The sequence below is a fragment of the Palaemon carinicauda genome, chromosome 1 (assembly GCF_036898095.1).
Source record: "Palaemon carinicauda isolate YSFRI2023 chromosome 1, ASM3689809v2, whole genome shotgun sequence".
NCBI classification, from domain to species: Eukaryota; Metazoa; Arthropoda; class Malacostraca; order Decapoda; family Palaemonidae; genus Palaemon; species Palaemon carinicauda.
Genome location: NC_090725.1, coordinates 299,635,505 through 299,658,139, shown reverse-complemented (window position 1 = coordinate 299,658,139; position 22,635 = coordinate 299,635,505). Strand labels below are relative to the sequence as shown.

The 22,635-nt window shown below is 39.5% G+C and overlaps 1 protein-coding gene across 2 annotated transcripts in view; it reads left to right on the top strand.

The window, feature by feature from the left end:
• LOC137645345 (GPN-loop GTPase 3-like) overlaps positions 1-18,786 on the top strand; it is a 54,230-nt gene extending 35,444 nt beyond the window's left edge. For both annotated transcript variants that reach the window (XM_068378157.1, XM_068378161.1), the window contains exons 3-7: positions 6,038-6,215; positions 8,531-8,619; positions 11,619-11,751; positions 14,640-14,773; positions 18,494-18,786. In XM_068378157.1, the coding sequence (XP_068234258.1) occupies positions 6,038-6,215; positions 8,531-8,619; positions 11,619-11,751; positions 14,640-14,773; positions 18,494-18,710 (751 nt within the window). In that variant the 3' untranslated portion in view covers positions 18,711-18,786. The remainder of the gene's footprint in view (positions 1-6,037; positions 6,216-8,530; positions 8,620-11,618; positions 11,752-14,639; positions 14,774-18,493) is intronic.
• Positions 18,787-22,635: the final 3,849 nt, after the last annotated feature.

Here is a 22,635-nt window from a genome sequence, read left to right as displayed (position 1 = left end):
GAGGCTTTTCGCAACAGGTTGCGGAGAGAATGTCTCGGCACCTGCGAAGGTCCTCTGAGGGAGTCTACCAAGCAAAGTGGAGAGTCTTTTGTGGTTGGTGTCGTGGAAGGGGTATCTCTCCACTCGATGCCACTATTCCAGCAATAGCGGACTTCCTCGTGTATCTGCGAGAAGAAATGCGCCTTTCTGTCTCGGCAGTGAAAGGCTATCGCTCAGCCTTAAGCTTGGCCTTCAGATTGAAGGGCGTGGATATTTCTTCATCGCTAGAACTCTCTTTACTCATACGTAGCTATGAGCTTACCTGCCTCAGTCGGAAGTGAGACCCCCTCCTTGGAACGTGGTTCGAGTCCTCAGGTCTCTTAAGAGACCTCCCTTCGAGCCATTACGCCAGGCCTCCGATCGCCACCTGTCTTGGAAGACGGCTTTCCTACTCGCCTTGGCTTCGGCCAAGCGAGTTAATGAACTTCATGGTCTCTCGTACGACATCGCCCATTCAAGGGGATGGGGGGAGGTAATGTTCAGGTTCGTCCCTGAGTTTGTGGCCAAGACTCAGAATCCTGGAGTGCCGGATCCTCGGTTCGACTCTTTCAGGATCGCGAGTCTCTGTTCTGTAACAAACGACCCAGACCATCTGCTACTATGTCCAGTGAGGTGTCTGAGGCACTACTTGAAGAGAACGGCTGCAGTCCGTCCTCATGTGCGAGCTTTGTTTGTGAGCACAGGCAGGACAAAGAGGAGGGTCACCAGGAACACCATCTCAGCTTGGATTCGAAGGGTTATCCACCATGCCCTGAATCCTGACCCTCCTCCGTCACGTCGCCCTCGGGCCCACGATGTCGGGTATTGCTACATCCCTGGCCTTCAAGAGAAACTTCTCTGTGACGCAGGTACTTCAATCTGGGGTCTGGAAGCATCAAACGACCTTCACAGCCCACTACCTGCAAGACGTGACCCACAGGAGCCTCGATACGTTTTCTATCGGCCTTGTGGTGGCTGCACAACAGCTGGTCTAACCTCAGGCTCCTTTTTGGACAAGTAGCAGTAGGTTGAGGGCGTTGTTACCCGGTCTTAGTCTGCGTGAATGAAAGAGTATGTCTGACCCTTACTTCTTTCTTCATTCTCCCCTCTCTTGGGGAAGCAGCATCCTGGTCCTCGCATAGCTGACCTCGACCTCTGCAGGTAACCCATGCTTCTTTGTGCTCCTAGTATTAAGCTTAATACTGTTGCGTCTCCCATACCCTGACGAGGTGGTATGGGGAACGTCCTATCCTAGAATTCCTATCTGAAGGTCTCAAGGTCAACTTCATAGGACGAGTCACACTCTCCTCCTCACACTGCTTATGTAGGCCACTCGTTCCTAGCGATGCTAGGAACTTGTGAGGTACAGGGGCTCCCTCTCTCTAGTGCTGCTCACTGAGGGATCGGGCCCCCGGGCAAGCCGAAGTCAGTAAGGCTGGGGACTTTCCACCCTTCCTAAGGGGTAAGTCACCCTCAGTAAATAGCGTGGTTTGTATTTCGGTTACGGAACAAATGACAAATTCGAAGATAATTTGTATTTTTCCTAACCATACAAACCTTAGCTATTTACACATATGTGCACGCCATCCCTGACCCCCAAGTCAAGTCCTACCTCTAAGTGAAGTGAAGCAAGTCACCAGTGTGTGGAGGGGGAGGGGTAGCAAGCCACCCTTCCCCACCCCCCGCTAACTAGCGCGGGGGTAATTAACCCTCATTAAAACTATTGGCTCGTCATTTCAGCTGCGCTTAAAGGTAAACCCTCAGTAAATAGCTAAGGTTTGTATGGTTAGGAAAAATACAAATTATCTTCGAATTTGTCATTTCAGTTATATCTGTGTGTGGAAAAAGTTTTAGAAAGAATTTATTTCCCTACAGAATTGTTATCTTTAATGAATGCAAAGGATCATTTTGGCATACTTATGACATGAAGAATAAGAATTAGTTTTTTAAAATATGTTAAGGGAAACATATTTACACATTTCTTAAAGAGATTAAAACAGCTTTATAAAGGAGTAGAAAGGTATCCACAGAAAACTTGAAATGGTTATGTATTTTGTCAATATTTTTTATCAGTGTTGACAGTGGCTCAGTGGTTTTCTTAGTCAGTTTTTACAAGGCTTTATTTAAAAGAAGCCTGATCTTATTAGAATTTACTGGGTATTGGATGTGGTAGTAATTGTGATATATGGTGTAAATAAGAATTTGCTGTATACTGGTATTTATAGTACATATACAGTGTATTTGGTTGAACTTAGTTTAACTTATACAGTACATACCTTCATTTCTCAAAGTAAGAGAGTTCAAGGTTTTATTTATTATACTGTATAGGAATAGCTTTGAAAGGTGTCTTATAGGTATAGAACTAGAATCCAACCCAAAAATTTGAGTGATTAGGAGTTTACTTGTGGTTAGAATTGGTTACCTTTTAAACGAAGCTCAGTGGCAATTAAGTTGATTGATCTATATTGTTACTTTCCCATTGACTTTCCTTCACTATCCCACCTACATCATGGTGTGGGAATTAGCAATATGAACATCAGGGAGTTTCATGAAAATAATCAATTTAATGATAAAGTGTGTTATTTTGTACTCATATGATGTTCATATACATGCCTCCTCTTCTCCTTACTGATCAGTAAAGTCAAGACACTAGTAATTTTTGAGTCTTTTTATAGTTTATTTATGACATATTTGTTTTTGATGTTGTTAATAGTTTATATATGACATGTCTGTTTTGACGTTGTTACTTTTTTTAGAATGATTTATTGTTAATTTGTTCTCTTCATTTATTTATTTCCTTATTTCCTTTATTCACTGGGCTATTTTTCCCTGTTGGAGCCCCTGGGCTTGTAGCTTGGATAGTAATAATAATAATAATAATTAGGTTTGCAACTTCAAGAACTGAAAAGCAGGATGTAAAGTATTGTGTCATTGACGAGCTAGTTGCCATCTACTGCCAGATGGCTTGGTGGTACCCAGAGGGGAGGTATTTTGCAGCATGAGAGAATGGGATATTTTATTTTGGGGTAGTCATTGACACAGCTTTGAGTAGAAGCAATATGGACATCAAGTGAGTATAAAAATGAAAAATTTTATCCTTTAAATTTTTTTATTAAATTTTTTCAAGTTGCTAACTCATAATTATCCTTCTTGTCATTGGCATCGATGGTCATTTGTGATATGATGCCAGATGATTACTGAAAGTTCATTCTTTCCATTAGTCACAATCTCAACTATCATGCCCAAGCAAAGGAGGAAATACCTGGGCATGGTAATAGACACAGCAGCAGGTAGAATCTTTCAATTAGTCAATTGCATTAGCATTCTCAGTGAGGCAGCACACCTGTTCATACACAGTCAAAAGCTTCCGTGTCAACAGCGGGTATGTCTTCTGGGACGTCTTTCCTTGAAGAAACCTGTTCCTCATGGACGTCTTCACCAGCAATTGCTCAAGTGGTGTCTGAAGCGTCACTTATCAGCCACCAGTGATCTCTCCTCCCATCTTATTCCAATAGAATAGGAAGCCCAAGACAATCTTTCCAGGTGACTCCCACTCAACTCCCCACCCTTAGAGATGGTGTTCACAGATGCATCTAAGGAGGGGTTAGGGCACACACTTTAGGAATCAAGCCTCAGGGATGTGGTCCACAGAAGAAAAGCCCCTGCATATTAACCAGTTGGAAATGCAATCAGCATTACTAACACTGCAAGATTTCCATCAAAGTTTTATAGGGCACTCATTAGAGTTGATGAGCGACAATATTATGGTCATGTCATATGCCAAAAAACAGTATGGAACTGTTTCAAAAACCCTTTGCAAATTGGCAAATCAGGTGCACACCTATCGAGTGGACAATGCTGTGGAGCTGTCGGTAAGGTTCATTCCGAACAAGAAGAATGTTCTAGTACACACACTTACAATTGGTCCCTACGTCTTTCATGGTAAAAATGCTTCTACCTCTTTGAAGATCACTGGGGATTGACATGTGCGCCACATGTGTTCTGCTTCCCAGTTCCAGACTCATGGGTGACGTTCAAAGACTCCTTCCAACTTCAGTGAGACAATATGGATGTGTACACCTTTCCTCCCTTCTACTTGATTCACGGATTAAACAGTAGGCTGCTGACAACATCAATTTTCAGGATGACTGAGGTCTCCCAAGTGTTCTGCATGCCATATAGTATCCAGATTAGTTGAGGCTCCTTGTTAAGGTATGGGGAGAACTAACTCAATGGTCCACCCTCTATGTCAGCCCTACCTTCAGAAGTACCACATCTCAGTGGCGTCCCTTGCACTTCACGGTTGGTAACTATCCAGCATCTCCGAGTGAGCGGCTTTTTGTTAGGCATTGCACAATAAATATCTGGATACCTGCGAAGGTCTGCAGTTGGTGTTATAGAAGGGATTCTTCTCCAGTCAAAGCCTTTCAAATTATTGCTTTGAGCAATCTTACCTTCCCCTGAGCTCTGGCCCCCGGAATGGGATGTCACCTCAGTCCTCAGCTCTCTTAAACGTGCCCTGTATGTGAGCCTTTGAGTTGGATGTCAGGCTGATCTGATCCTTAAGAATGCCTTCTTCTAGCCTTATCTTTGACAAGTCAAGTAAGCTAACTTCATTCCATTAAATATACTGAGAATCATTTTGAGGAATGGTAGGTCTTTTTCATCTTTGTTACAGAATTCAATGCCTGCAACTCCCAGTTCAAGTTCTTATCCATCCCTTTGCTTTGGCTTCTCTGCCCTGTAAGGGCACTACAGCACTACCAGAAGAGAAATGAGAGCTTCCAGCTTGAGCACTTGAGAGACTTTTCTGCATCAGAAGGGACAAGAAGATATCCATGAACAGTGCTTCACTCTAGTTTCGTGAAACCATCATAGGTGCCTACCCTTCAACCAGTGATTAGATGGAAAGAGTATCCTGGGCACTAGCTCACAAAGTCTTGATGTTTTGGTTGCAGACAAAAAATAGAAATTAAAAAAAAAAAAGTGTTTATAGGGGTTTTACACGGTTGAACCTGCTTGTCAAATACAGTAGTTCAGTGAGGTGGAGTCAGTCACAAATGTATAAGGTTTGTGGACAATGAAGTCCCGCCCACAAAAGTCAGTGAGAACAGACTTTCTTCGAACCGTTCGACAAACGTGTCCAACACCAACCAAATACCCCGTTCACATGTTCGAACATCACTTCAAACACTTGTCTGTCGATCCGCGTTCGACGAACCGTCCGACCGCGTAAACCTGTCTTATGGCTTCCATGAAGAAGGTGACTTCAGGAGTTTACCCACAGTTTCTTGGATACCTTTACCCTTGGTTCCTATTAATGTCTCCTATCAAAGGATGATGGTTTGTATTGGTATAGGAACAAACCACAGATTTTGAAACAATTTGTAGTTTTCCCATCTATACTAACCCGAGTCCTGTAAGTTACATTTCTTGCCTCAACTTCCCCGCAAGTCCCAGGCCTAAGGTCTAAAGTGAGTGCAGAGCTGAATTCTGGATGGATAGAGGTTACCCTCCACTGGCCAGTACCTACTACTACAGTACATCCTTAGAATTTTTGCGGCCATTCATATTCCTATTAACCCTTTTACCCCCAGGCTATTTGGAAATTTCCAACCCTTAACCCCCAGGGGGTTATTTTTTTCCCAGCACATTTTGCAGTATATTTTTTTTAAATTGCTCTAAAAGCCTTAATTTTTGTCATAGAGAGGTCAGGTTGGTCTCATTTTCTTGGAAAATGCCTGAATTTTCTCAAAAAATTATCAAAAATATGAAAAAAAAAAAATTTTATAGCATTTTTTTGCAAGGACGTACCGGTACGTCCATGGGGGTAAAGGGATGGCTTTTGTGAAACGTACCAGTACATCCTTTTGGGGGTAAAAGGGTTAAAGGACTCTGGTTTGTATAATTAGGAAAAATACAAATGAACTACTATAATATTTGAAATTTTTTATTTTATAATTGTTGTTGTAAGTATTGTATTCTGTATCATATTGGGTTTGTTTTTTCTTATTTTCAGTGTTGTAAATTTAGATCCTGCAGCAGAAGCATTTGCTTACAATACCCTCTTTGATGTACGTGACCTAATCAATATAGATGATGTTATGCAAGCAGAAGATATGGACTTTGGTCCAAATGGAGGCTTAGTCTTTTGTATGGAATATCTCATGGAACCAGATGGTCGCGAATGGTTGAAGGTGAGGTACAGCACAGTATTTACAAATAAACTAATTTTAATTGTTTGTTATACAGTATTCATTATTTACTAGGCCCTCAGCCTTTGATAATTCTCTTAATTTCAAAATTTTTGGTCTGAAATTCATCATTAAAGACTGATAATCCTAAAAAAAAAATTTTAACGCAACCCTATGAGTCTACTGTTCATAGGTGTCAGAAGATACCGGGACACCCCAGAAGTAAAGAAGAACCCTTCAAATGATGGGTTCCTCTTAGGAGCCGCTGGTAGTCTCTAGTCATAGCATGTAGTAGTAGTAGTAGTAATAGTAGTAAACTCATTCCTTGTGTTTTTATCAAGCAGCATCTTGCTACTTTTGCTCTCAGAATTTGTTACTCATGATCTTGTTTCTGTATTGTGCTTCATCTCATTCTTATTTTATCTTGAACTTTTGATAATTATTGTGTTTATGGTGGAGGTATACTGTACGCAGTATTCCTCCAGATGAATCAGAATTTTTATTAGTGAGTACAGTATACAGTAGTACAGTATTATCCTTCAACGACTACCATTGCCAAAAGAACCAGTTTCTGCCTATGTCTTTAGGATTAAGACATTCTTAGTAATTTTGAATAGTTTTATTATACATAGCGTATATCCCATCTATTTTAGTTATAAGTTTAGCTTTCATTTTGTTTTCTTTGACAAGTTTGCAAATGAAGTTCAAATTTGCTAACCCTCATCCTTTCTGGGGAATTTACATATTGGGTAAAAGTTGGAACTGCTGAAAAAGCTTTGTAACTAGATGCTTAACTAGTGTTTAGTGGCTGGCTGAGGCTGTAGTTTAGTGGCTGAGGCTGGAGGCTGTGGACATTGCCAAATCGATTAGTGACTGATTCCTGTGCCGGGCCTCTGAGCACTTATTCAGCCCAACTACAAAACCAAAGCCATTCACCATAGAGAAGGTAATCAAAATTGCTCATTCTCTCTGGTGCCAGGGATTGTTTTCCAGACATGGAATGAGTTTCTTCATGACCCAATTAATTTACTACCGCCCGATTATACGCTTTTGGATCCATTTGGATTTAGCCATTTGTATTTAAGGTTGATAAGACAATGCCCAGAATGGTTTGACAAGTACATAATCCCATGTCTTGAGGTATCCTCAGCCAAGTGATAGTCAATCTTGATAGCACCTTCATGGTCGGTCAGCAAGTTGAGACCGGTGTAACATTAACTGCTGTTTGTACCGTTACCAGGTGATCAGTCCTAGACTGAACACCAACTCCTACCAAAGGTAGGGATAAGCTGTTGTGTGAAGCTATCCTCCTCCTTTTCTTCTTCCACTATTGATTTTGATTCTTCTCAGAAGGAAAAATTCAAAAGTCCAGGAAAGCCAATCGCAAGAAATGCTGGTACGTTTCACTTCAGAGTGGTTCTTTAAGCCTCCAGAAATATTTCTCCCCATCTCCCTTTAACAAATGGAGTGATGGAACATTCATGGAGTTTTCATCAACATGCTATTTCATGTTGTCATTAAGGTAGATTTTACTTACCATAATACATACATACATACATATACCAAAGGCACTTCCCCCAATTTTGGGGGGTAGCCGACATCAACAAGAAACAAAACAAAAAAGGGGACCTCTACTCTCTACGTTCCTCCAGCCTAACCAGGGACTCAGCCGAGTTCAGCTGGTACTGCTAGGGTGCCACAGCCCAACCTCCCACATTTCCACCACAGATGAAGCTTCATACTGCTGAGTCCCCTACTGCTGCTATAGGTTATAATAATCCCTTCATCCTATTGAATGAGAGGTATTTAGTATGGCAACCTATGATAGGAATACAGAAAAAGAACATTCATGGAATTTTAATTAACTTTCAATTCTGTGTTGAGGGGATTTTAACTACCGTAATGAATTGCAACTATCCTTCCATCCTGCTAAATGGGGTATTCAGTATATGAATGTTCGGAGAAATTCATTGAAATAAAGCAAGTTTTCATATTAAGATTTATTGTTTTAATGCAACCAATATTCTTATATACACCTTCCCACCTCAAATGTATGGGCTTAGAAGCTAAGTAAGATGCCTATTTATAAACGTATGGTCATTGCTGATAACTGGCGGTGAGCAGATGCAAAACTTCTGGGCAGGCATGTCAAATTGCCTAAAAATTCTCTTTTTCCACTTTTTGTACTAAGCTTGTTCTCAAGAGATAGAGTATAGGAATATTTGGTAGATACATGTACTGAAATATTTAATCTTATAAAGATTTGCATATTTTGCATGCAGTAAGAGTATTAGATATACTTTTTTTTATCATTACAGGAACAACTAGGGGATTATGATGAAGACTGCATACTATTTGATTGTCCTGGTCAGATTGAACTTTATACTCACATGGATGTTATGAAGAGGTAAGTCATTTCAGGATGTAGCTGTATCATATACTAAAATTTTTAGCGTAATTTTTAACTTGTGCTAACTACAATTAAACTTTAATCAAGTAGAATTAAACTTGTCAAGTAGAATAAAACTTATGTTAAATAAAGGGGTAGGTGCATATTTTGGTACAGTATATGAATTATTTATGGTGAATTGGATCATCCATCTATGAATGTTTTTAAGTTTGGCTTGAGAAGAAATCATATATCCAGGTGGTGACCTGATCTATAATCTACTTTTTACCAGAAAATCATCATTTTAAGGGTCAGTATAAAGCTGCAGTATCTTGACACATTGTCCACAAATTTCATGTCAAAAGTTTCAGAAGACAAAGATATTTATGTTTTGGACAGACAAGTTTGGCATTTTATGGGATTATAAGTTTCTCTGTTTTTAAGATATTGTCAATCTTAAGAAGCATAGGTTTTATAGATAGAATTCAAATATCTATCTATTTGGGTTGGCAAATTTCCTCCTTATAGAAAATTATTGACGTGACAACTTATATAACATATAGGTTGTGAGAGCAATAATGAAAATCAAATGGAAAGACTGTGTCCAATACAGCAGTCCCTGAAAGAGCCAATGTCACCAGCACAGAGGCCATGATCATGAAACACCACCTAAGATGGTCTGGCCTTGTGATGTGCATGGAGGACACAAGACTACCAAAGAAGATACTATTTAGTGAGTTTGATACAGGCGATCTCCATAGAGGCCACCCTATGCTTTGATTTAAAGACCAACTTAAGAAATCCCTCAAGGAAGCTAACATAGCTTCAGAAAGTAACAGGAACGAGTGGAGAAGGAAAATTTAAGTGGGCATAGACCTCTTTGAAGAGAATAGAAGAGACAACCTGTTAGCTAAACGATAGAAATGGGCAAAAAGAGCAAATCAACCACAAACGCCTCCCACGATTCAGTGTGATCAATACCATCGATTATTCAGGGCAAAAATTGGTCTTACGAGCCATAAGAAGGCTCACCACCCTAATCATAATTAACCTACTATGACTCTCTCCTCTATTCAACCTTCTATTGGGACTGAAAACTATGATATTCGGATACAAGAACATGCCGACGACGAGGTTTTAAGTACATATCTACATACTGTATTTTTCTTTGTGTAAAAAGGACTGCTTTTTAAGGCCAAAATCCGATATGCGTCGGAAATGCCTTCTGGTTTCTTGGAATGAGTTAATGACGTAAAGTGGGCATGACTATATCTATATATAAGTAAATATATATACACACTGGTAGTCTTGAACACTGTGTCTTGTGCCTCAGAGTTTCAAACTGCCAAGTCCCTTATTTTTTAGCCTTATACCTCTGACCTTAATGTATGTGAATTTCTTCCATCTCCCCTCACTGAGTCTTATTCATATTCTCATGCTCTGCGACTGTCTTTTCAGTTAACTGGAAAAGGCATAAGACTTTTGAATTATATAACCAAATACAGCTCAGGTTACAGGACTGTTATATAACAGAGGAGAGTTATAGAAGTGAATATTCAAGCTTTTGTATGATACTACAAGGGCTTTTTGTCTTCTCTTTCAAGGCCTGTTCTGTATGTGTTGTTATATGATTGTGAATAAATGCCTATAGATATTGCTTTGAGGAATTTCAGGGTCTTCCTACAAATAATTAAATTCTTCAATATTAAACCCACAAATGCTATGGTCTGTGTTATAATCTGGAACAAAGGTCCTATGTATAAGGTTTGGAATTTATTAATTCAAGTCACTGCTTCAGTACTTTGGAAATCATTGTCAAAGAAAAGTGGCAAGTCCAGTCTCTTGACAGCAAAAGGTTGAATTACAGGTAAGAAACAAATTAGAAATTTCTTTAATGTCTGGTCACTTATAGGTGTAGATAATCCTGCGAGACATCAACAAAGAGATGGAGCTGGGGGGAGAGTGACTGCTCCCCGCACTCTAGTTTTGGGGTGTTTGAATGTGCGTGGGTGTAGTACGATTGAGAGTAAAAGATGAGAGATTGGAAGTATGTTTAGGAATAGAAGGATGGATATATTGGCCTTGTGTGAGACAAAGATGAAAGGTAAGGGTGAAGTGATGTTTGGTGAAATGTCTGGTAGAGTGTCTGGGATTGAAAAGGGAAGAGCGAGAGAGGGTGTGGCTTTATTGCTGAGTGAATGGATGACAGGTAAAGTAGTGGAATGGAAGGAGATATCATCTAGGTTAATGTGGGTAAGGGTTAGATTGGGTAGGGAATGTTGGGCGTTTGTCAGTGCGTATGGGCCAGGTAGTGAGGAAAATGAAGAAGAGCGGAATGAGTTCTGGAATGAATTAACTAGGTGTGTTAGATGACCGCGGAGGTAGCAGCAGTAGGGGATTCAGCATTATGAAGCTTAATCTGTGGTGGATAACGGGGGAGGGTGGGCTGTGGCACCTTAGCAGTACTAGTTGAACTCGGTTGAGTCCCTTGTCAGGCTGGGAGGAACGTAGAGAGTAGAGGTCCCCTTTTAGTTTTGTTTCATTTGTTGATGTCGGCTACCCCCCAAAATTGGGGGAAGTGCCTTGGTATATGTATGTACTTATAGGTGAATATCTATAACTATCCCTTAAAGATTACCACTGTTCGTTTATCCATTCAAATATCCTAATTACTGCATTGCTTGTTGGGTAAGATTCATAAAAATAAACAAAAAACTTATAATGAAATTTATTTCAATACTTACCCAATACATTATCCATTCAATCCCACCCTCCTCCTTACATAGGCATATAATAACCAAACAGAAGGGAATCTAAGCATACACGGCGGTCGGTCCTACCGCTGGTAAGTAGCACCTGTAGTAGGATTTTACTGTGTCCATGTGTTAGTCATATAATTCTACTCCATCACCTCCTTTTTAATCTGTTTTGTCAATCAAGCTGATACCTAATGTGTGCATAATAAATACTGGTTAAATATTGAAACTAAATTTGTTCTAATTTTTTTTCCATATCAGATTCGTACAGCAGCTCCATAGTTGGGATTTTCGTGTTTGTGCAGTTTTTATCTTGGATGCAGGTTATATGGCTGATGCCTCAAAATTCCTCTCTGGGTCCCTTACTGCACTTTCTGTAATGGTACAACTTGAGGTATGTGGATATTAAAATTATTTCAATGACCCTTATCTGGAATTCATATTGCTTGTTTTGTCTTCAGGTAGGAAGTATGCTTTCAGTGCAAAGCTGGACAGCCGTTAAGTGACAGGTGGGAGCAAGGGCTAGGAGCCCCGCCCTGTTTCCTGTCAAAGACTCTTCACTTGTGTTTTCGGCTGCATTAAGAACGTTCATACTGATGCTCCCTTAAGTAAACTTTTCTTTTTCTTTTGAGAAGTGAATACTGTGTGTTGATCGTGATTGTGGAACAAGACACTCGATTGTGGAAGGATGTACTTTACATCTGCTTTTTAATTAAACTGTCTGTAGATCCACTTTCTGTGCTCTTGCTAGGGCCATGATTATTTGTAGTCTTCCCCATTTGCCGATTGTAGGTCAGAGCCTCCTTTGTAGTGGCCGGCATATACTTTGAGGGAGAAGAACAGAGCTTTGCATTTTCCTTCTGCCCATTAGGTGCATCTTTTATTGCCTCTCCTGCACTTACTCCCATGGTTCATTCCCTGGAGAGTGTGCAGCAGGAGGTAGGAACACTTGCGGGGTTCCTCCTATGTTCGCCACACTCCATCTGAGGTTGGAGGCTCTTAGTTTGTGCTACTACTGAAGACAAGTGCGAATTAAGAGGGGCTTTGGCCTTCTTAGGTCTTTCAGGTAGGCTCTTCAGTGCCAGTGTCTCCCTTGGTGACAGCAGAGGTGAAGGGCATGTCCCCAGTGACAGTGGTCCTGGTAATTTCTGCAGAGGTTCTCCCTCCCTGGGGGCCCAGGGGTAGGATGGACGTACATCTTCCCCCAGTGGCAAGTGGTTGCGTTCTCTGGGCATCTTCATAACCAGGTCACCCCTGCCCCCTTTCTCCCGAGCTTCTCCTTGACCCTAGTGCCCAGGGTAGCTCTGGAGCTTCCCCTGCCCTATAAGTGTGACTTTCCTCCCCATGATGGTGTTCCAGGTCCTATCAGTCTACTCATCCTTATGATAGACAAATACGTTGCTGGAGTCATATCCTTCGCTCCCTTACAAGGCCAGGGAAGAAAAAGAACCAACCAGTTCGGTTTCTTTGGGGATTTCCAACTCGCAAAACACATGAGTCTCCCCCATTTAAAAGACAAAAGGTGTGTATAAGTGTAGGTACAAATAAGAAATTTTAAAAGTAATTTGTATTTTTCCTAGCTATGCAGACCTGATTCCTTGGAGTTGAACTTCCCTCCTTGACCACCCCTATCAGTTCTGAGCCAAAAGGGTAAAGTGAAGGTCTCCCAATAGGTGAGGGATGAGGTCTTCACCCATGCTCACCAGCTTTCATTATCTACCTTGCTAACATTTTCAACAGCCATTGCAGCTCATGCTAAAAACATGTCCCTATTTAAAGGACTCTTGTTTATATAGCTAGAAAGAATACAAATTACTTTTGAATTTTTTATATTTTTGGGTTTAAAAATCAAGGATATTTTGATCTCTAGAAATCAATTCAGATCTTTGAACTGGTGATGAGTTATCATCTTCAACATTCTACCTCAGCTTTTTCATTTTTGGAGATGAAAACAAAATTGATATTCTCCACTCTAAAAAAGTGTACTTTAGAAAAATTCCACTGGACACCATGTCTCTACAGCTTATTCATTATTATCTTTCCAACACCAGGGCCTTAAATCGTTGCATTTTATTTTTGCAGCTCTTTAGAATCTACTAATTTCCCCTGGTCAGTTCCCATTTTTCTTCTGCATAAATAAATAAAGGCCTTATGCAAGCACACACTGTAAGTCTTTGCTTATCCTACTTCTGTGATGGAATATTTATACCAGCTGTCTATCAATCTTTCTTTTTCATTCAGGCATTGGCTAATTTTATTCTTACTGCATTCTCAATGCCCGCTTCACAGTTCAATGTTTTTTAAATGTATTGGAAATTAATTGCTTCTAAAGTCTTCCCATCCAATGCAATGAGTCACTTCATTTTATTTTCTTATGCATATCAACATCACTGAAATATCGCAACGTAGAACATAGCTTGAGAAACCATCTCTAAAATTTGATGCCCATTGCTAAGTCCAGACCCACGTCTTTCTCGTGGTTTCCAGACCCATTCTACCGACTAATTTTCCATTGATATTATGCAGTCATTGTGACCTTTTGTTTTTTCTCATTGCCTTTTGGTCCTCTCCTCAGTACCACCTATTCACCTTTTCACATTTCTACAAACTTTTCATCTAATTTTACTATTAGGTCTGTCACCTACCAATAGTATACTGTATTTCAATTATAGCCATTTCACAAAAGATATGAGGTTTTGATGTTATTTGAAATCAAAATGATCCTCTGAGTTCTTCCAATTAATTTCTTTCTTGCAGCTGATTCCAATCCTTGAAGCAGCTGTGATATAGTGAAGTAGGTATTAAAGATGCTTCCTTTCTTGAGGGTATCCATTATAGAAAGATTTCAAAGTCCTTTCATCCATTAACCCTTTTACCCCCAGGCTATTTGGAAATTTCCAACCCTTAACCCCCAGGGGTTATTTTTTTCAAGCACATTTTGCAGTATATTTTTTTTTAAATTGCTCTAACAGCCTTAATTTTCATCATAGAGAGGTCAGGTTGGTCTCATTCTCTTGGAAAATGCCTGAAGTTTCTCAAAAAATTATCAAAAATATGCAAAAAAAAAAATTTAAATAGCAGTTTTTTGCAAGGACGTACCGGTACGTCCATGGGGGTAAAGGGATGAGTTTTGTGAAATGTACCAGTACGTCCTTTGGGGGTAAAAGGGTTAATGATTGTTCTCAGTTAACTATATTTTTCTTGATTGTATAAACAAAAGAAAAAATTTTGGTTTTTATAATTTATAGAAAGAATGAAAATAATGATTAGTATTTTTTTCAGGTTCCACATTTGAATGTTCTTACAAAAATGGACCTTCTAAATCAAGCAGCACAAGACCAGATAGAAACTTTTCTAGAGCCAGAAATTCATGAGCTTCTGGTTTCTGATCACAGCGTTTCGAAGTTTAACAAAAAGTAAGTGTAATACTTTTCTGTACTAATATCAGTTTTTAAGAGATATTACATATTCATTCAAGATACCCTTTTGACTATATTTAATATCAGGAAGATAGGGACAAATGAAAATCCTATATATGGCTTAACAATGTATAAAGTAACTAATATCTCACTGGAAGGCTAGGGCATTACACTAAAGAATTAGGCAAATAGATTACAAGAGAGTTTTGATATAAAAAAGCAAGCTGCCAGACAGAAATGAAAGGATTGTTGGCTTCCATGAAATGAATGTTGGAAGTAGTGACCTCTCTCCTCTGAATAAGTTTGTACCACAAACAAAGTTCAATATGGAAATAATGCAGTTTGTGCCGTCTTTCATTAGAGAGGGAGATTTCATACTTATGGTAGATCTGAAGGACATGTACTTTCAAGAGCCTGTTCATCAGACCTCTCAAAAGTACTGTACCTCGCTTTTCCCTCTACGGTACTGTTTACCAGCTCTAGACTATTTATGGCTTCCCAGGTGTTCACTTAGGTATTGAGAGCGGACTCTTGTATTTTGCCACAATCTGGGAATTGTGTTGAATTAGTGGGAAGTTGAATCTCATACAGTACTCAAGCAAATGTTAAAGTACCTGGGCATGTTGATAGACTCAGCAGCAACAAGAGTTTTTCCTGCTGACTATGCAGTAGGCTCATAAAGCTAGTGTGACCATATCTGTTCAAAACAGTAGTTCCAGCTCAGCACTGGTAAAGTTTTCTTGGTCATCTGTCCTCGAAGAAGCTCATGCCTGATAGGCGATTCCACCAGAGATATCTTCAATCCTGTCTAAAGGATCACTGGTCAAGCAACAGGGATTCCCCATTCCATCCTGTTCCAGTGGGGCTTGAGGTTCGGGATGATCTGGTCTGGTAACTCGACGAGAGCAACCTCGACAGAAGAGTCCCACTCAGCTTCTCACCTCTGGACATGCATCTGTTCTCGGACACATCTAAGGAGATGTGTGTGGGGAGCATACCTGGACAACCCGGTTGCTTCAGGAGTGTGGACTGAAGAGGAGAGGCATGTGCACATTCCAAACACCTTTGAGCCTTTTATGAGGCATTCATTAGTACAGATGAGGGACAGCACTACTGTCATAGCTTACATCAACAAGCAGGGGGTGCCCATTGCTAGCTGACAAAGTGGATGTACATCTGAGGGGCGCTTCATACCATAGAATTGTCAGTAAGTTATGTTAGGGGCATGAGGAATGTACTAGTAGACACACTCAGTCACCAGAGACAGCTTGTAGAAGCAGAGTTGTCCCTACATCCTTTGGGGGTACCTTCTTGCCCTGTGGGGCTCCCCAGGGATTGACCTGTTTGCCCCATGGCTGAACAGAAAGCTCCCCGTGTTTTGCTCCCCCATTCTGGATCCATGGGTTGTGTTCAAGAATGACTTCCAGTACTCATGGGATCACCTAGACGTCTACAGCAGGACTCATTATGATCCTGGTAGCTCCCAGATGTATCCCAATCTGCTTTCTCTTATGGTCAAGGTCCAGAGAGAACTACCCCGGTGGCTCAGTTTTCTCTGTCAGCCGCACCAGCAGAGGTAACACCAATCCTGGAGTCGTTATCTCTTCAGGGGTGAAAACTATCCAGCATCTCTTATGTTTTATAATACAGTATTATGGATGAATTGCTAATGACACCACCATACCTACTTCTTGCATCAGGTAAGTTCTATCAATATTTGAGTCAACTGTTTTCCTTCCTAGATTTACATTAGAGGAACAACTAAAAAAAAAATATTTGAAAATGAGTTTATTAATACAAAGAAGCCGTGACTTAATGCCATACCCTAATCCCTCAGTTGAAGCATAATTCATTGATGACTAGATTCTGCCTACTGGGAAGAAATTTATTTTGAAAATTGTATCTAAAAGGATGGGACTGCTTAATACAAAATAATGTTAACATTGGAATTAATACAGCATCATTTTAAGTATCAAGGAAAAGTAATTAGAGAACAGATTAGTACTTGCTGATTCTCATGAAAGTTCATAGGACTAACCTAGTCACATCATAAGCTCCTCCTACTACTATCATCTGGAGACTCAGTCAAATGTTATCTTTAGAACCTCCAAAAAATGGTATGTGATAAAACTTATCTAACAAAAATTGTTCTAAAGAGTTAATAGTAACTGACTTGGAAACAAATAAATGCTATGAATATCTAATTGGCAAAGCACATCCCAAGAAAATGACATTAGCAGAAGTTGGCACAAGCTCTGCGTAGGGAACTGGTATATCTTGATTCACTGATGGAGAAATAAGCACAAAATCACCTATGCAGACAATAGCATTCTGAACAAAATATGTAAAATACTGTATACCATGTTATTTTGTATAAAAAATTAACAGAAAATTATGCTAACAAAAGTATCGCCACAAAAATATATGCAGCCATCCTAGGCTAAGGTTAAAGATTGATAAAAAGTTAAAATTTAGGTGGATGGTATGCAGTTTACACAACACCTCTTGTTTATCAGTGTCTGTCTGGCTAGAACAAAGTGTTGTACATATTATATGGCATAAATTTTATTTGGTAATTGTTTACAACACCATGCTCTCAATTTCCTCCAAAATAATGCAATCCTGCAGTTCTCATCTTCTTGCACAGTAATTAGGTGGTTATTTAAATTCTGGGAAAGCAATACAGTAATTAGCAAGATATGTTGAGGAAGGGGGAAGGGGTTATAAAAAGAAAATAGCTCGGTTTCCTCACTAAACGACTTGGAACCTACACGTCAACATGCCAACCAAACAGAATTCGTGATGACAGCGTACATAAACTGAAGTTTGTGATACCTTCGTACATTTGATATACTGTATATTCAAAATATACTGGATCAAAAATTGAGTGATTACTCAAAAGTGTCACTATTGTAACTTGCATATTTTATGGACACTTTAGAGTAATTAATCCATTTTTAATTAAGTATATTTTGAATATACAGTATATCAAATGTACGCTGGCATTACGAACTTCTGTTTATGTACGCTGGCATCACGAATTCTGTTTGGTTGACGATGTTGACGTGTCAGTTCTAAGTCGTTTAGTGAGGAAACCGAGCTATTTTCTTTTTATAACCCCTTCCCCCTTCCTCAACATATCTTGCTAATTACTGCTTTCCCAGAATTTAAATAACCACTTAATTACTGTGCAAGAAGATGAGAACTGCAGGATTGCATTATTTTGGAGTAAATGGAGAGCGTGGTGTTGTAAACTATTACCTTTTATTTTATTTATTTTTACCAAAGCTTTTCACTAAAGAAGGAATAGCACATGTGTTCCAGGAAGTTTTGCTGGAATAATCTACAGTATGGTATTTTATACTCAGGATAATTATGGTTTTATATGATGACACCAGTGGTATTGAATATGCCAATTTTACAGCCCATTTTATATTGATAGAATTCTTGTTTGAGTTGTCTTTTGATCATGTTGCTTTAGTACATATTGCTTCTTTGCAGAGATTTTAGGTTTGTTTTCCTTACAGTACTTCTAAACTTGGATCAGTTCAACCCTTTAAGTTACTACAATCCATCCTCAAAGATGTATAATAGTTCAAAACAAAATAATAATTGCTGTTTGGTGTGAAAATTGCCTGTTATATTGTCTTTTAGTTCTAATATACAGTGGAAGAATATTTTAGCGTCTCATTTTTGTCATCTATTTTGTTATTTCAGATACCGTAAACTTACCCATGCGTTGGGTCAAGTTTTGGAAGAATTCTCTCTAGTAAGATATATACCTCTGAATATTAATAAAGAAGAATCTCTGACAGACTTACTGATACAAGCAGATTTTGCTCTTCAATATGGTGAGGATGGGGATGTAAAGACACAGGACTTTGAGTATCCAGATCCAGAAGATGAAGAACCAGATATTGATTATAATAATTAGATTCACAAATTCTTGTATTATTTTATTTGCTGGAAGTTGAAATCCCTCTGTTTTAATAAAGGTATTCTTATAATTCTGTGAGCTTTAAATTTCATTCAGTACCATATGAGTAATGTTAACATATGTTATAAGAAATTATATGGAAAAAATTACGAATGGCTTTATTTTGGTCATAGTGGTTTTGACGATATAAAAACCTATTTTTGGGGAGGTACTGTGTGGTCTCCAAGGATTTTCCATGCAAAGCACAAACTCTGAGTGTATTAGGGAGACCTTCAAGATCAGGCACTATTCAACTTGACACAGCACTTCCAAACATGACATTGTCTAGCTATGGGTGACACATCATTGATTTAAGGGTGTGGTAGCCTATTGTAAATGTCCCTGCCTGGCAATCTGGAGGATGGTGGTGTGAAACCCGCTCAACCTCGATAGTTCCTATTTGGTGTGTGCAACCTCACCATCCTTTTAAGTAAGTTGCCTATGGTCAAGTGTGCTTCTAATAATCTTGCTATTCTCGGTACCTCATCCGACCCTTTGAGAAGCTCTCAGTCAAGATTCTGACATGCAAGACTGTCTGCTGCCTTAATTGGTGAAGAAGTTAGGTGAGTGAAAAGGTCTTTCTGCCTTAGTCTACCACTCTAAGAGGTGAAGGAGCACCTTATTCTAGTGCCGGGGCATGGTCCCAGGTTTGAGCCCTTGTCCATCCCATCTCTACGTTAGATGTTGAGTGGCATGGTGAGAAGAGGCCTTTTGCCTCATGAGGGCTCTGCAGAGCTATCTGAAGAAGACCTAAGTGATGGTGAATTCCTTACCAGGGGCAGAACCAAGAGGAGTGTCTAGAACACGCTCTCTTTATTACTTTGGGAGTCATTTCATAATGGATATGTCTCAACTGCTGAGAAGTCTAGGTTCCATCTAGGGTCAGATCTCGCAAAGTCAGGGGCTAGGCCTCACCTTTGTTTTCAAGAGGAATTTTGAAGTCCATCAGGGGGTGAGGTTTGGGGTGTGTATGTAGCAAACCATCATCATAGACTTTATTCTACGAGAGTACCCATAAGTCTCTGGACGCCCTTGTCCTTGGTCTTGTGGTGCTTGCTCAAGTAAGGGTGTAGTTAGGCAAGATCCTGTTTAGAAAAGTAAGCATCTTTTCTATGATAACATATAGATGTAAGTCTAGAGTGGCGGCAGAATAACTGGCTCTTCTCCTACATTCTTGCTGCCCTTATTTTAGGGACAAAGTAGTTGAAGCATTAATCTCTGGATCTGATTTGATGCTGGTAAACTACACTTCTGAGCTCCATTCTATAAAACCTATAGAATTTTACCTCCATCTTTCCTAGATGAGAGGGAGGATGGTTGAAAATATACCAACCCTTTGGTTGTCATTTCCTTCAGGGGAAAGGGATCTCCCTTGACCATGTACAGTACCAATGCGATCAGCTCATTCACCCCATGATAGACAAATAGGAGGTTGCTGGAGTCATCTCAGTTCCTGTAAGGAACAAGGTAGGTGTACATTTCCAGGGAAGAAACAGAAACTATCAGTTCAGTGCTAGGGATGACTTCCAACCCAAGAAGCAGTGGGCATTTTTACCTAATAAGTCTTCAAATAGGAAGATATATTTTATATAATAAATACCCAGCTGAAATTTTTAGCATACCTAGATGATTTGCCACTTCCCCTAATTATCAATATACAGTTGATAGTTGACCTCGGAGGCTGGGTAAGGGAAGGGGGTCATACTAGGTTAGCCCTCTCTTTAACTACTGTAGTTGAACTAGTGGCTTAAAAAGTCCCTGCTTAGGAAGAGCTTGCTAACTATGAATGGTTCACTCGTACCCCACCTCCTCCCCTTACTCCAATACTCATATCAGTGAATACAGAAGGATGAGTACAAACCTTCCTAATATGGGGAAAAACTCACTGCTATCCCCTCACCCTCACTCTTGACTCGGGTGAGAGGAGAGAACAAACCCCTCTCCACAACTATATTTTTATTCACTCACTCATTCCTGCATGTGGAAATACTAGGCATTAGACTATTGCACAATCAATGAGTTATTAATTTGTCCAAAATAATAATTTTGTAGTGGCAAAAGACTTGAGAGAGGGGTGGCTTTAGTGTAAATGTGGATAAAACTGAAGCTATGTTGAGCAGTAAGGAAAGAAGGGATAAGATAGCCATGCCTGAAAGTAGAGGCCCAGTTATAAAACAGACGTAACAATTTAGATACTTTGGATCTACCTGTAAGTCAGAAGGGAGGATGTAAGGCTGAAGTTGAGAATAGGATAAAAGCAGCTTGAGGAAAGGAGAGGGAGGTAACAGGAGTGGTATATGATAAAAAAATGGCAATCAAGCTAAAAGTCAAGATCTATAGCACATTAATAAAGAGCAGTATTAATAAATGGATTGGAAATGTGGACTCTTGAGAGGAAAGGAATAAGCAAAGCTTGAGAGAATAGAGATGAGAATGCTGAGGTGGATTATGGGAGTATCACAGTGAAATAGTGGAAAGTGATGAAATAAGAAGTATGGCAGGTGTAGTAAAGATTACAGAGGTGATAAGAATTTCATGACGGATGTGTTGAGAATGGATAGCGGGGAGAGCTTGGGAGGCACATGTTATGGGAAGAAGATCTAGAAGGAGGCAGAGAATTAAATAGCAGGATAAGGTGAAGGATGATATGGAGAGAAGAGGTAAGGGGGAAGAGGATGCCTTTGATATAAGGCATTGGAGAGGGCATATCAGGCAACCGACCCCTCAGTGTACGGATAACGATGGGAAAGAAGAATAAGGCTAGATTAAAACTCCAATTTAATTTCATATCACTAGTTACTGTATTTACACCCCCATGCTAACCTTGAAAACTGAAGGGAAAGGATGAAATATACCTGTAACAAAATTAATAAACATTTGTATATTTGAATAGTTACAAAAAAAAGTTATCAAGGCTATGCAAGATAGAAATATGATGACAGGGAATTATGAAATTATCATCCAATTAGAAAGGAATGTAAAATGATGAGAGCGGAATATGCAATGGAAGATGAAATATCATTGGATGGAGAAACGATTAATGAGGTGGAATCATTTAAATATTTAGGAAATATGATCTCTAATACAGGATCTTTAGAATTAATCTGAGTTTAATGAAAGATTGAAAAAAAGAAAATCAGGCAATGGCTAGGTTAAGTAAAATGTGGAAATCAAATTGCCAGAAATTACATATAAAAATCGGGGTATGTATCAATTTCGTGAGATCGGTGTTACTGTGTGGCCAACAAAGCCCTCAGAAGAATATTGCGCGTTAAATGGCAGGACAGGTTTCGAAATGAAACTATAAGAGAGATTACTTGAGTGTCATATGTGGCTGAGATCATGGTGAGAGGTAGATGGAGACTGTTTTAGGCATGCTCTTCACTCCCCAAGAGTAAGCAGGACAGGTTTCGAAATGAAACTATGAGAGAGATTACTCGAGTGGCATATGTGGCTGAGATCATGGTGAGAGGTAGATGGAGACTGTTTTAGGCATGCTCTTCACTCCCCAAGAGTAAGCAGGACAGGTTTTGAAATGAAACTATGGGAGAGATTACTCGAGTGTCATATGTGGCTGAGATCATGGTGAGGGGTAGATGGAGACTGGGCATGTTCTTCACTCCCCAAGAGTAATTAGTTCACTAAACATTCAACTGGGCTCCACAAGACACTCAATTTTCTCCATTAAGAATACTTGAAATGCACTTAATCCATTCCAATATTCACAATACCACTCCATATTCTTCTTTCATGTTATTAAATAAGGAAAATACAATTCTAAATAAAAAATATTGTATAAGAAAGATAATAGAAGGAGTATGGAAAGATATAGAAATGTTTTATACAGTGTACAGTACTTATGTTGGAGATGAGATTACTTAAG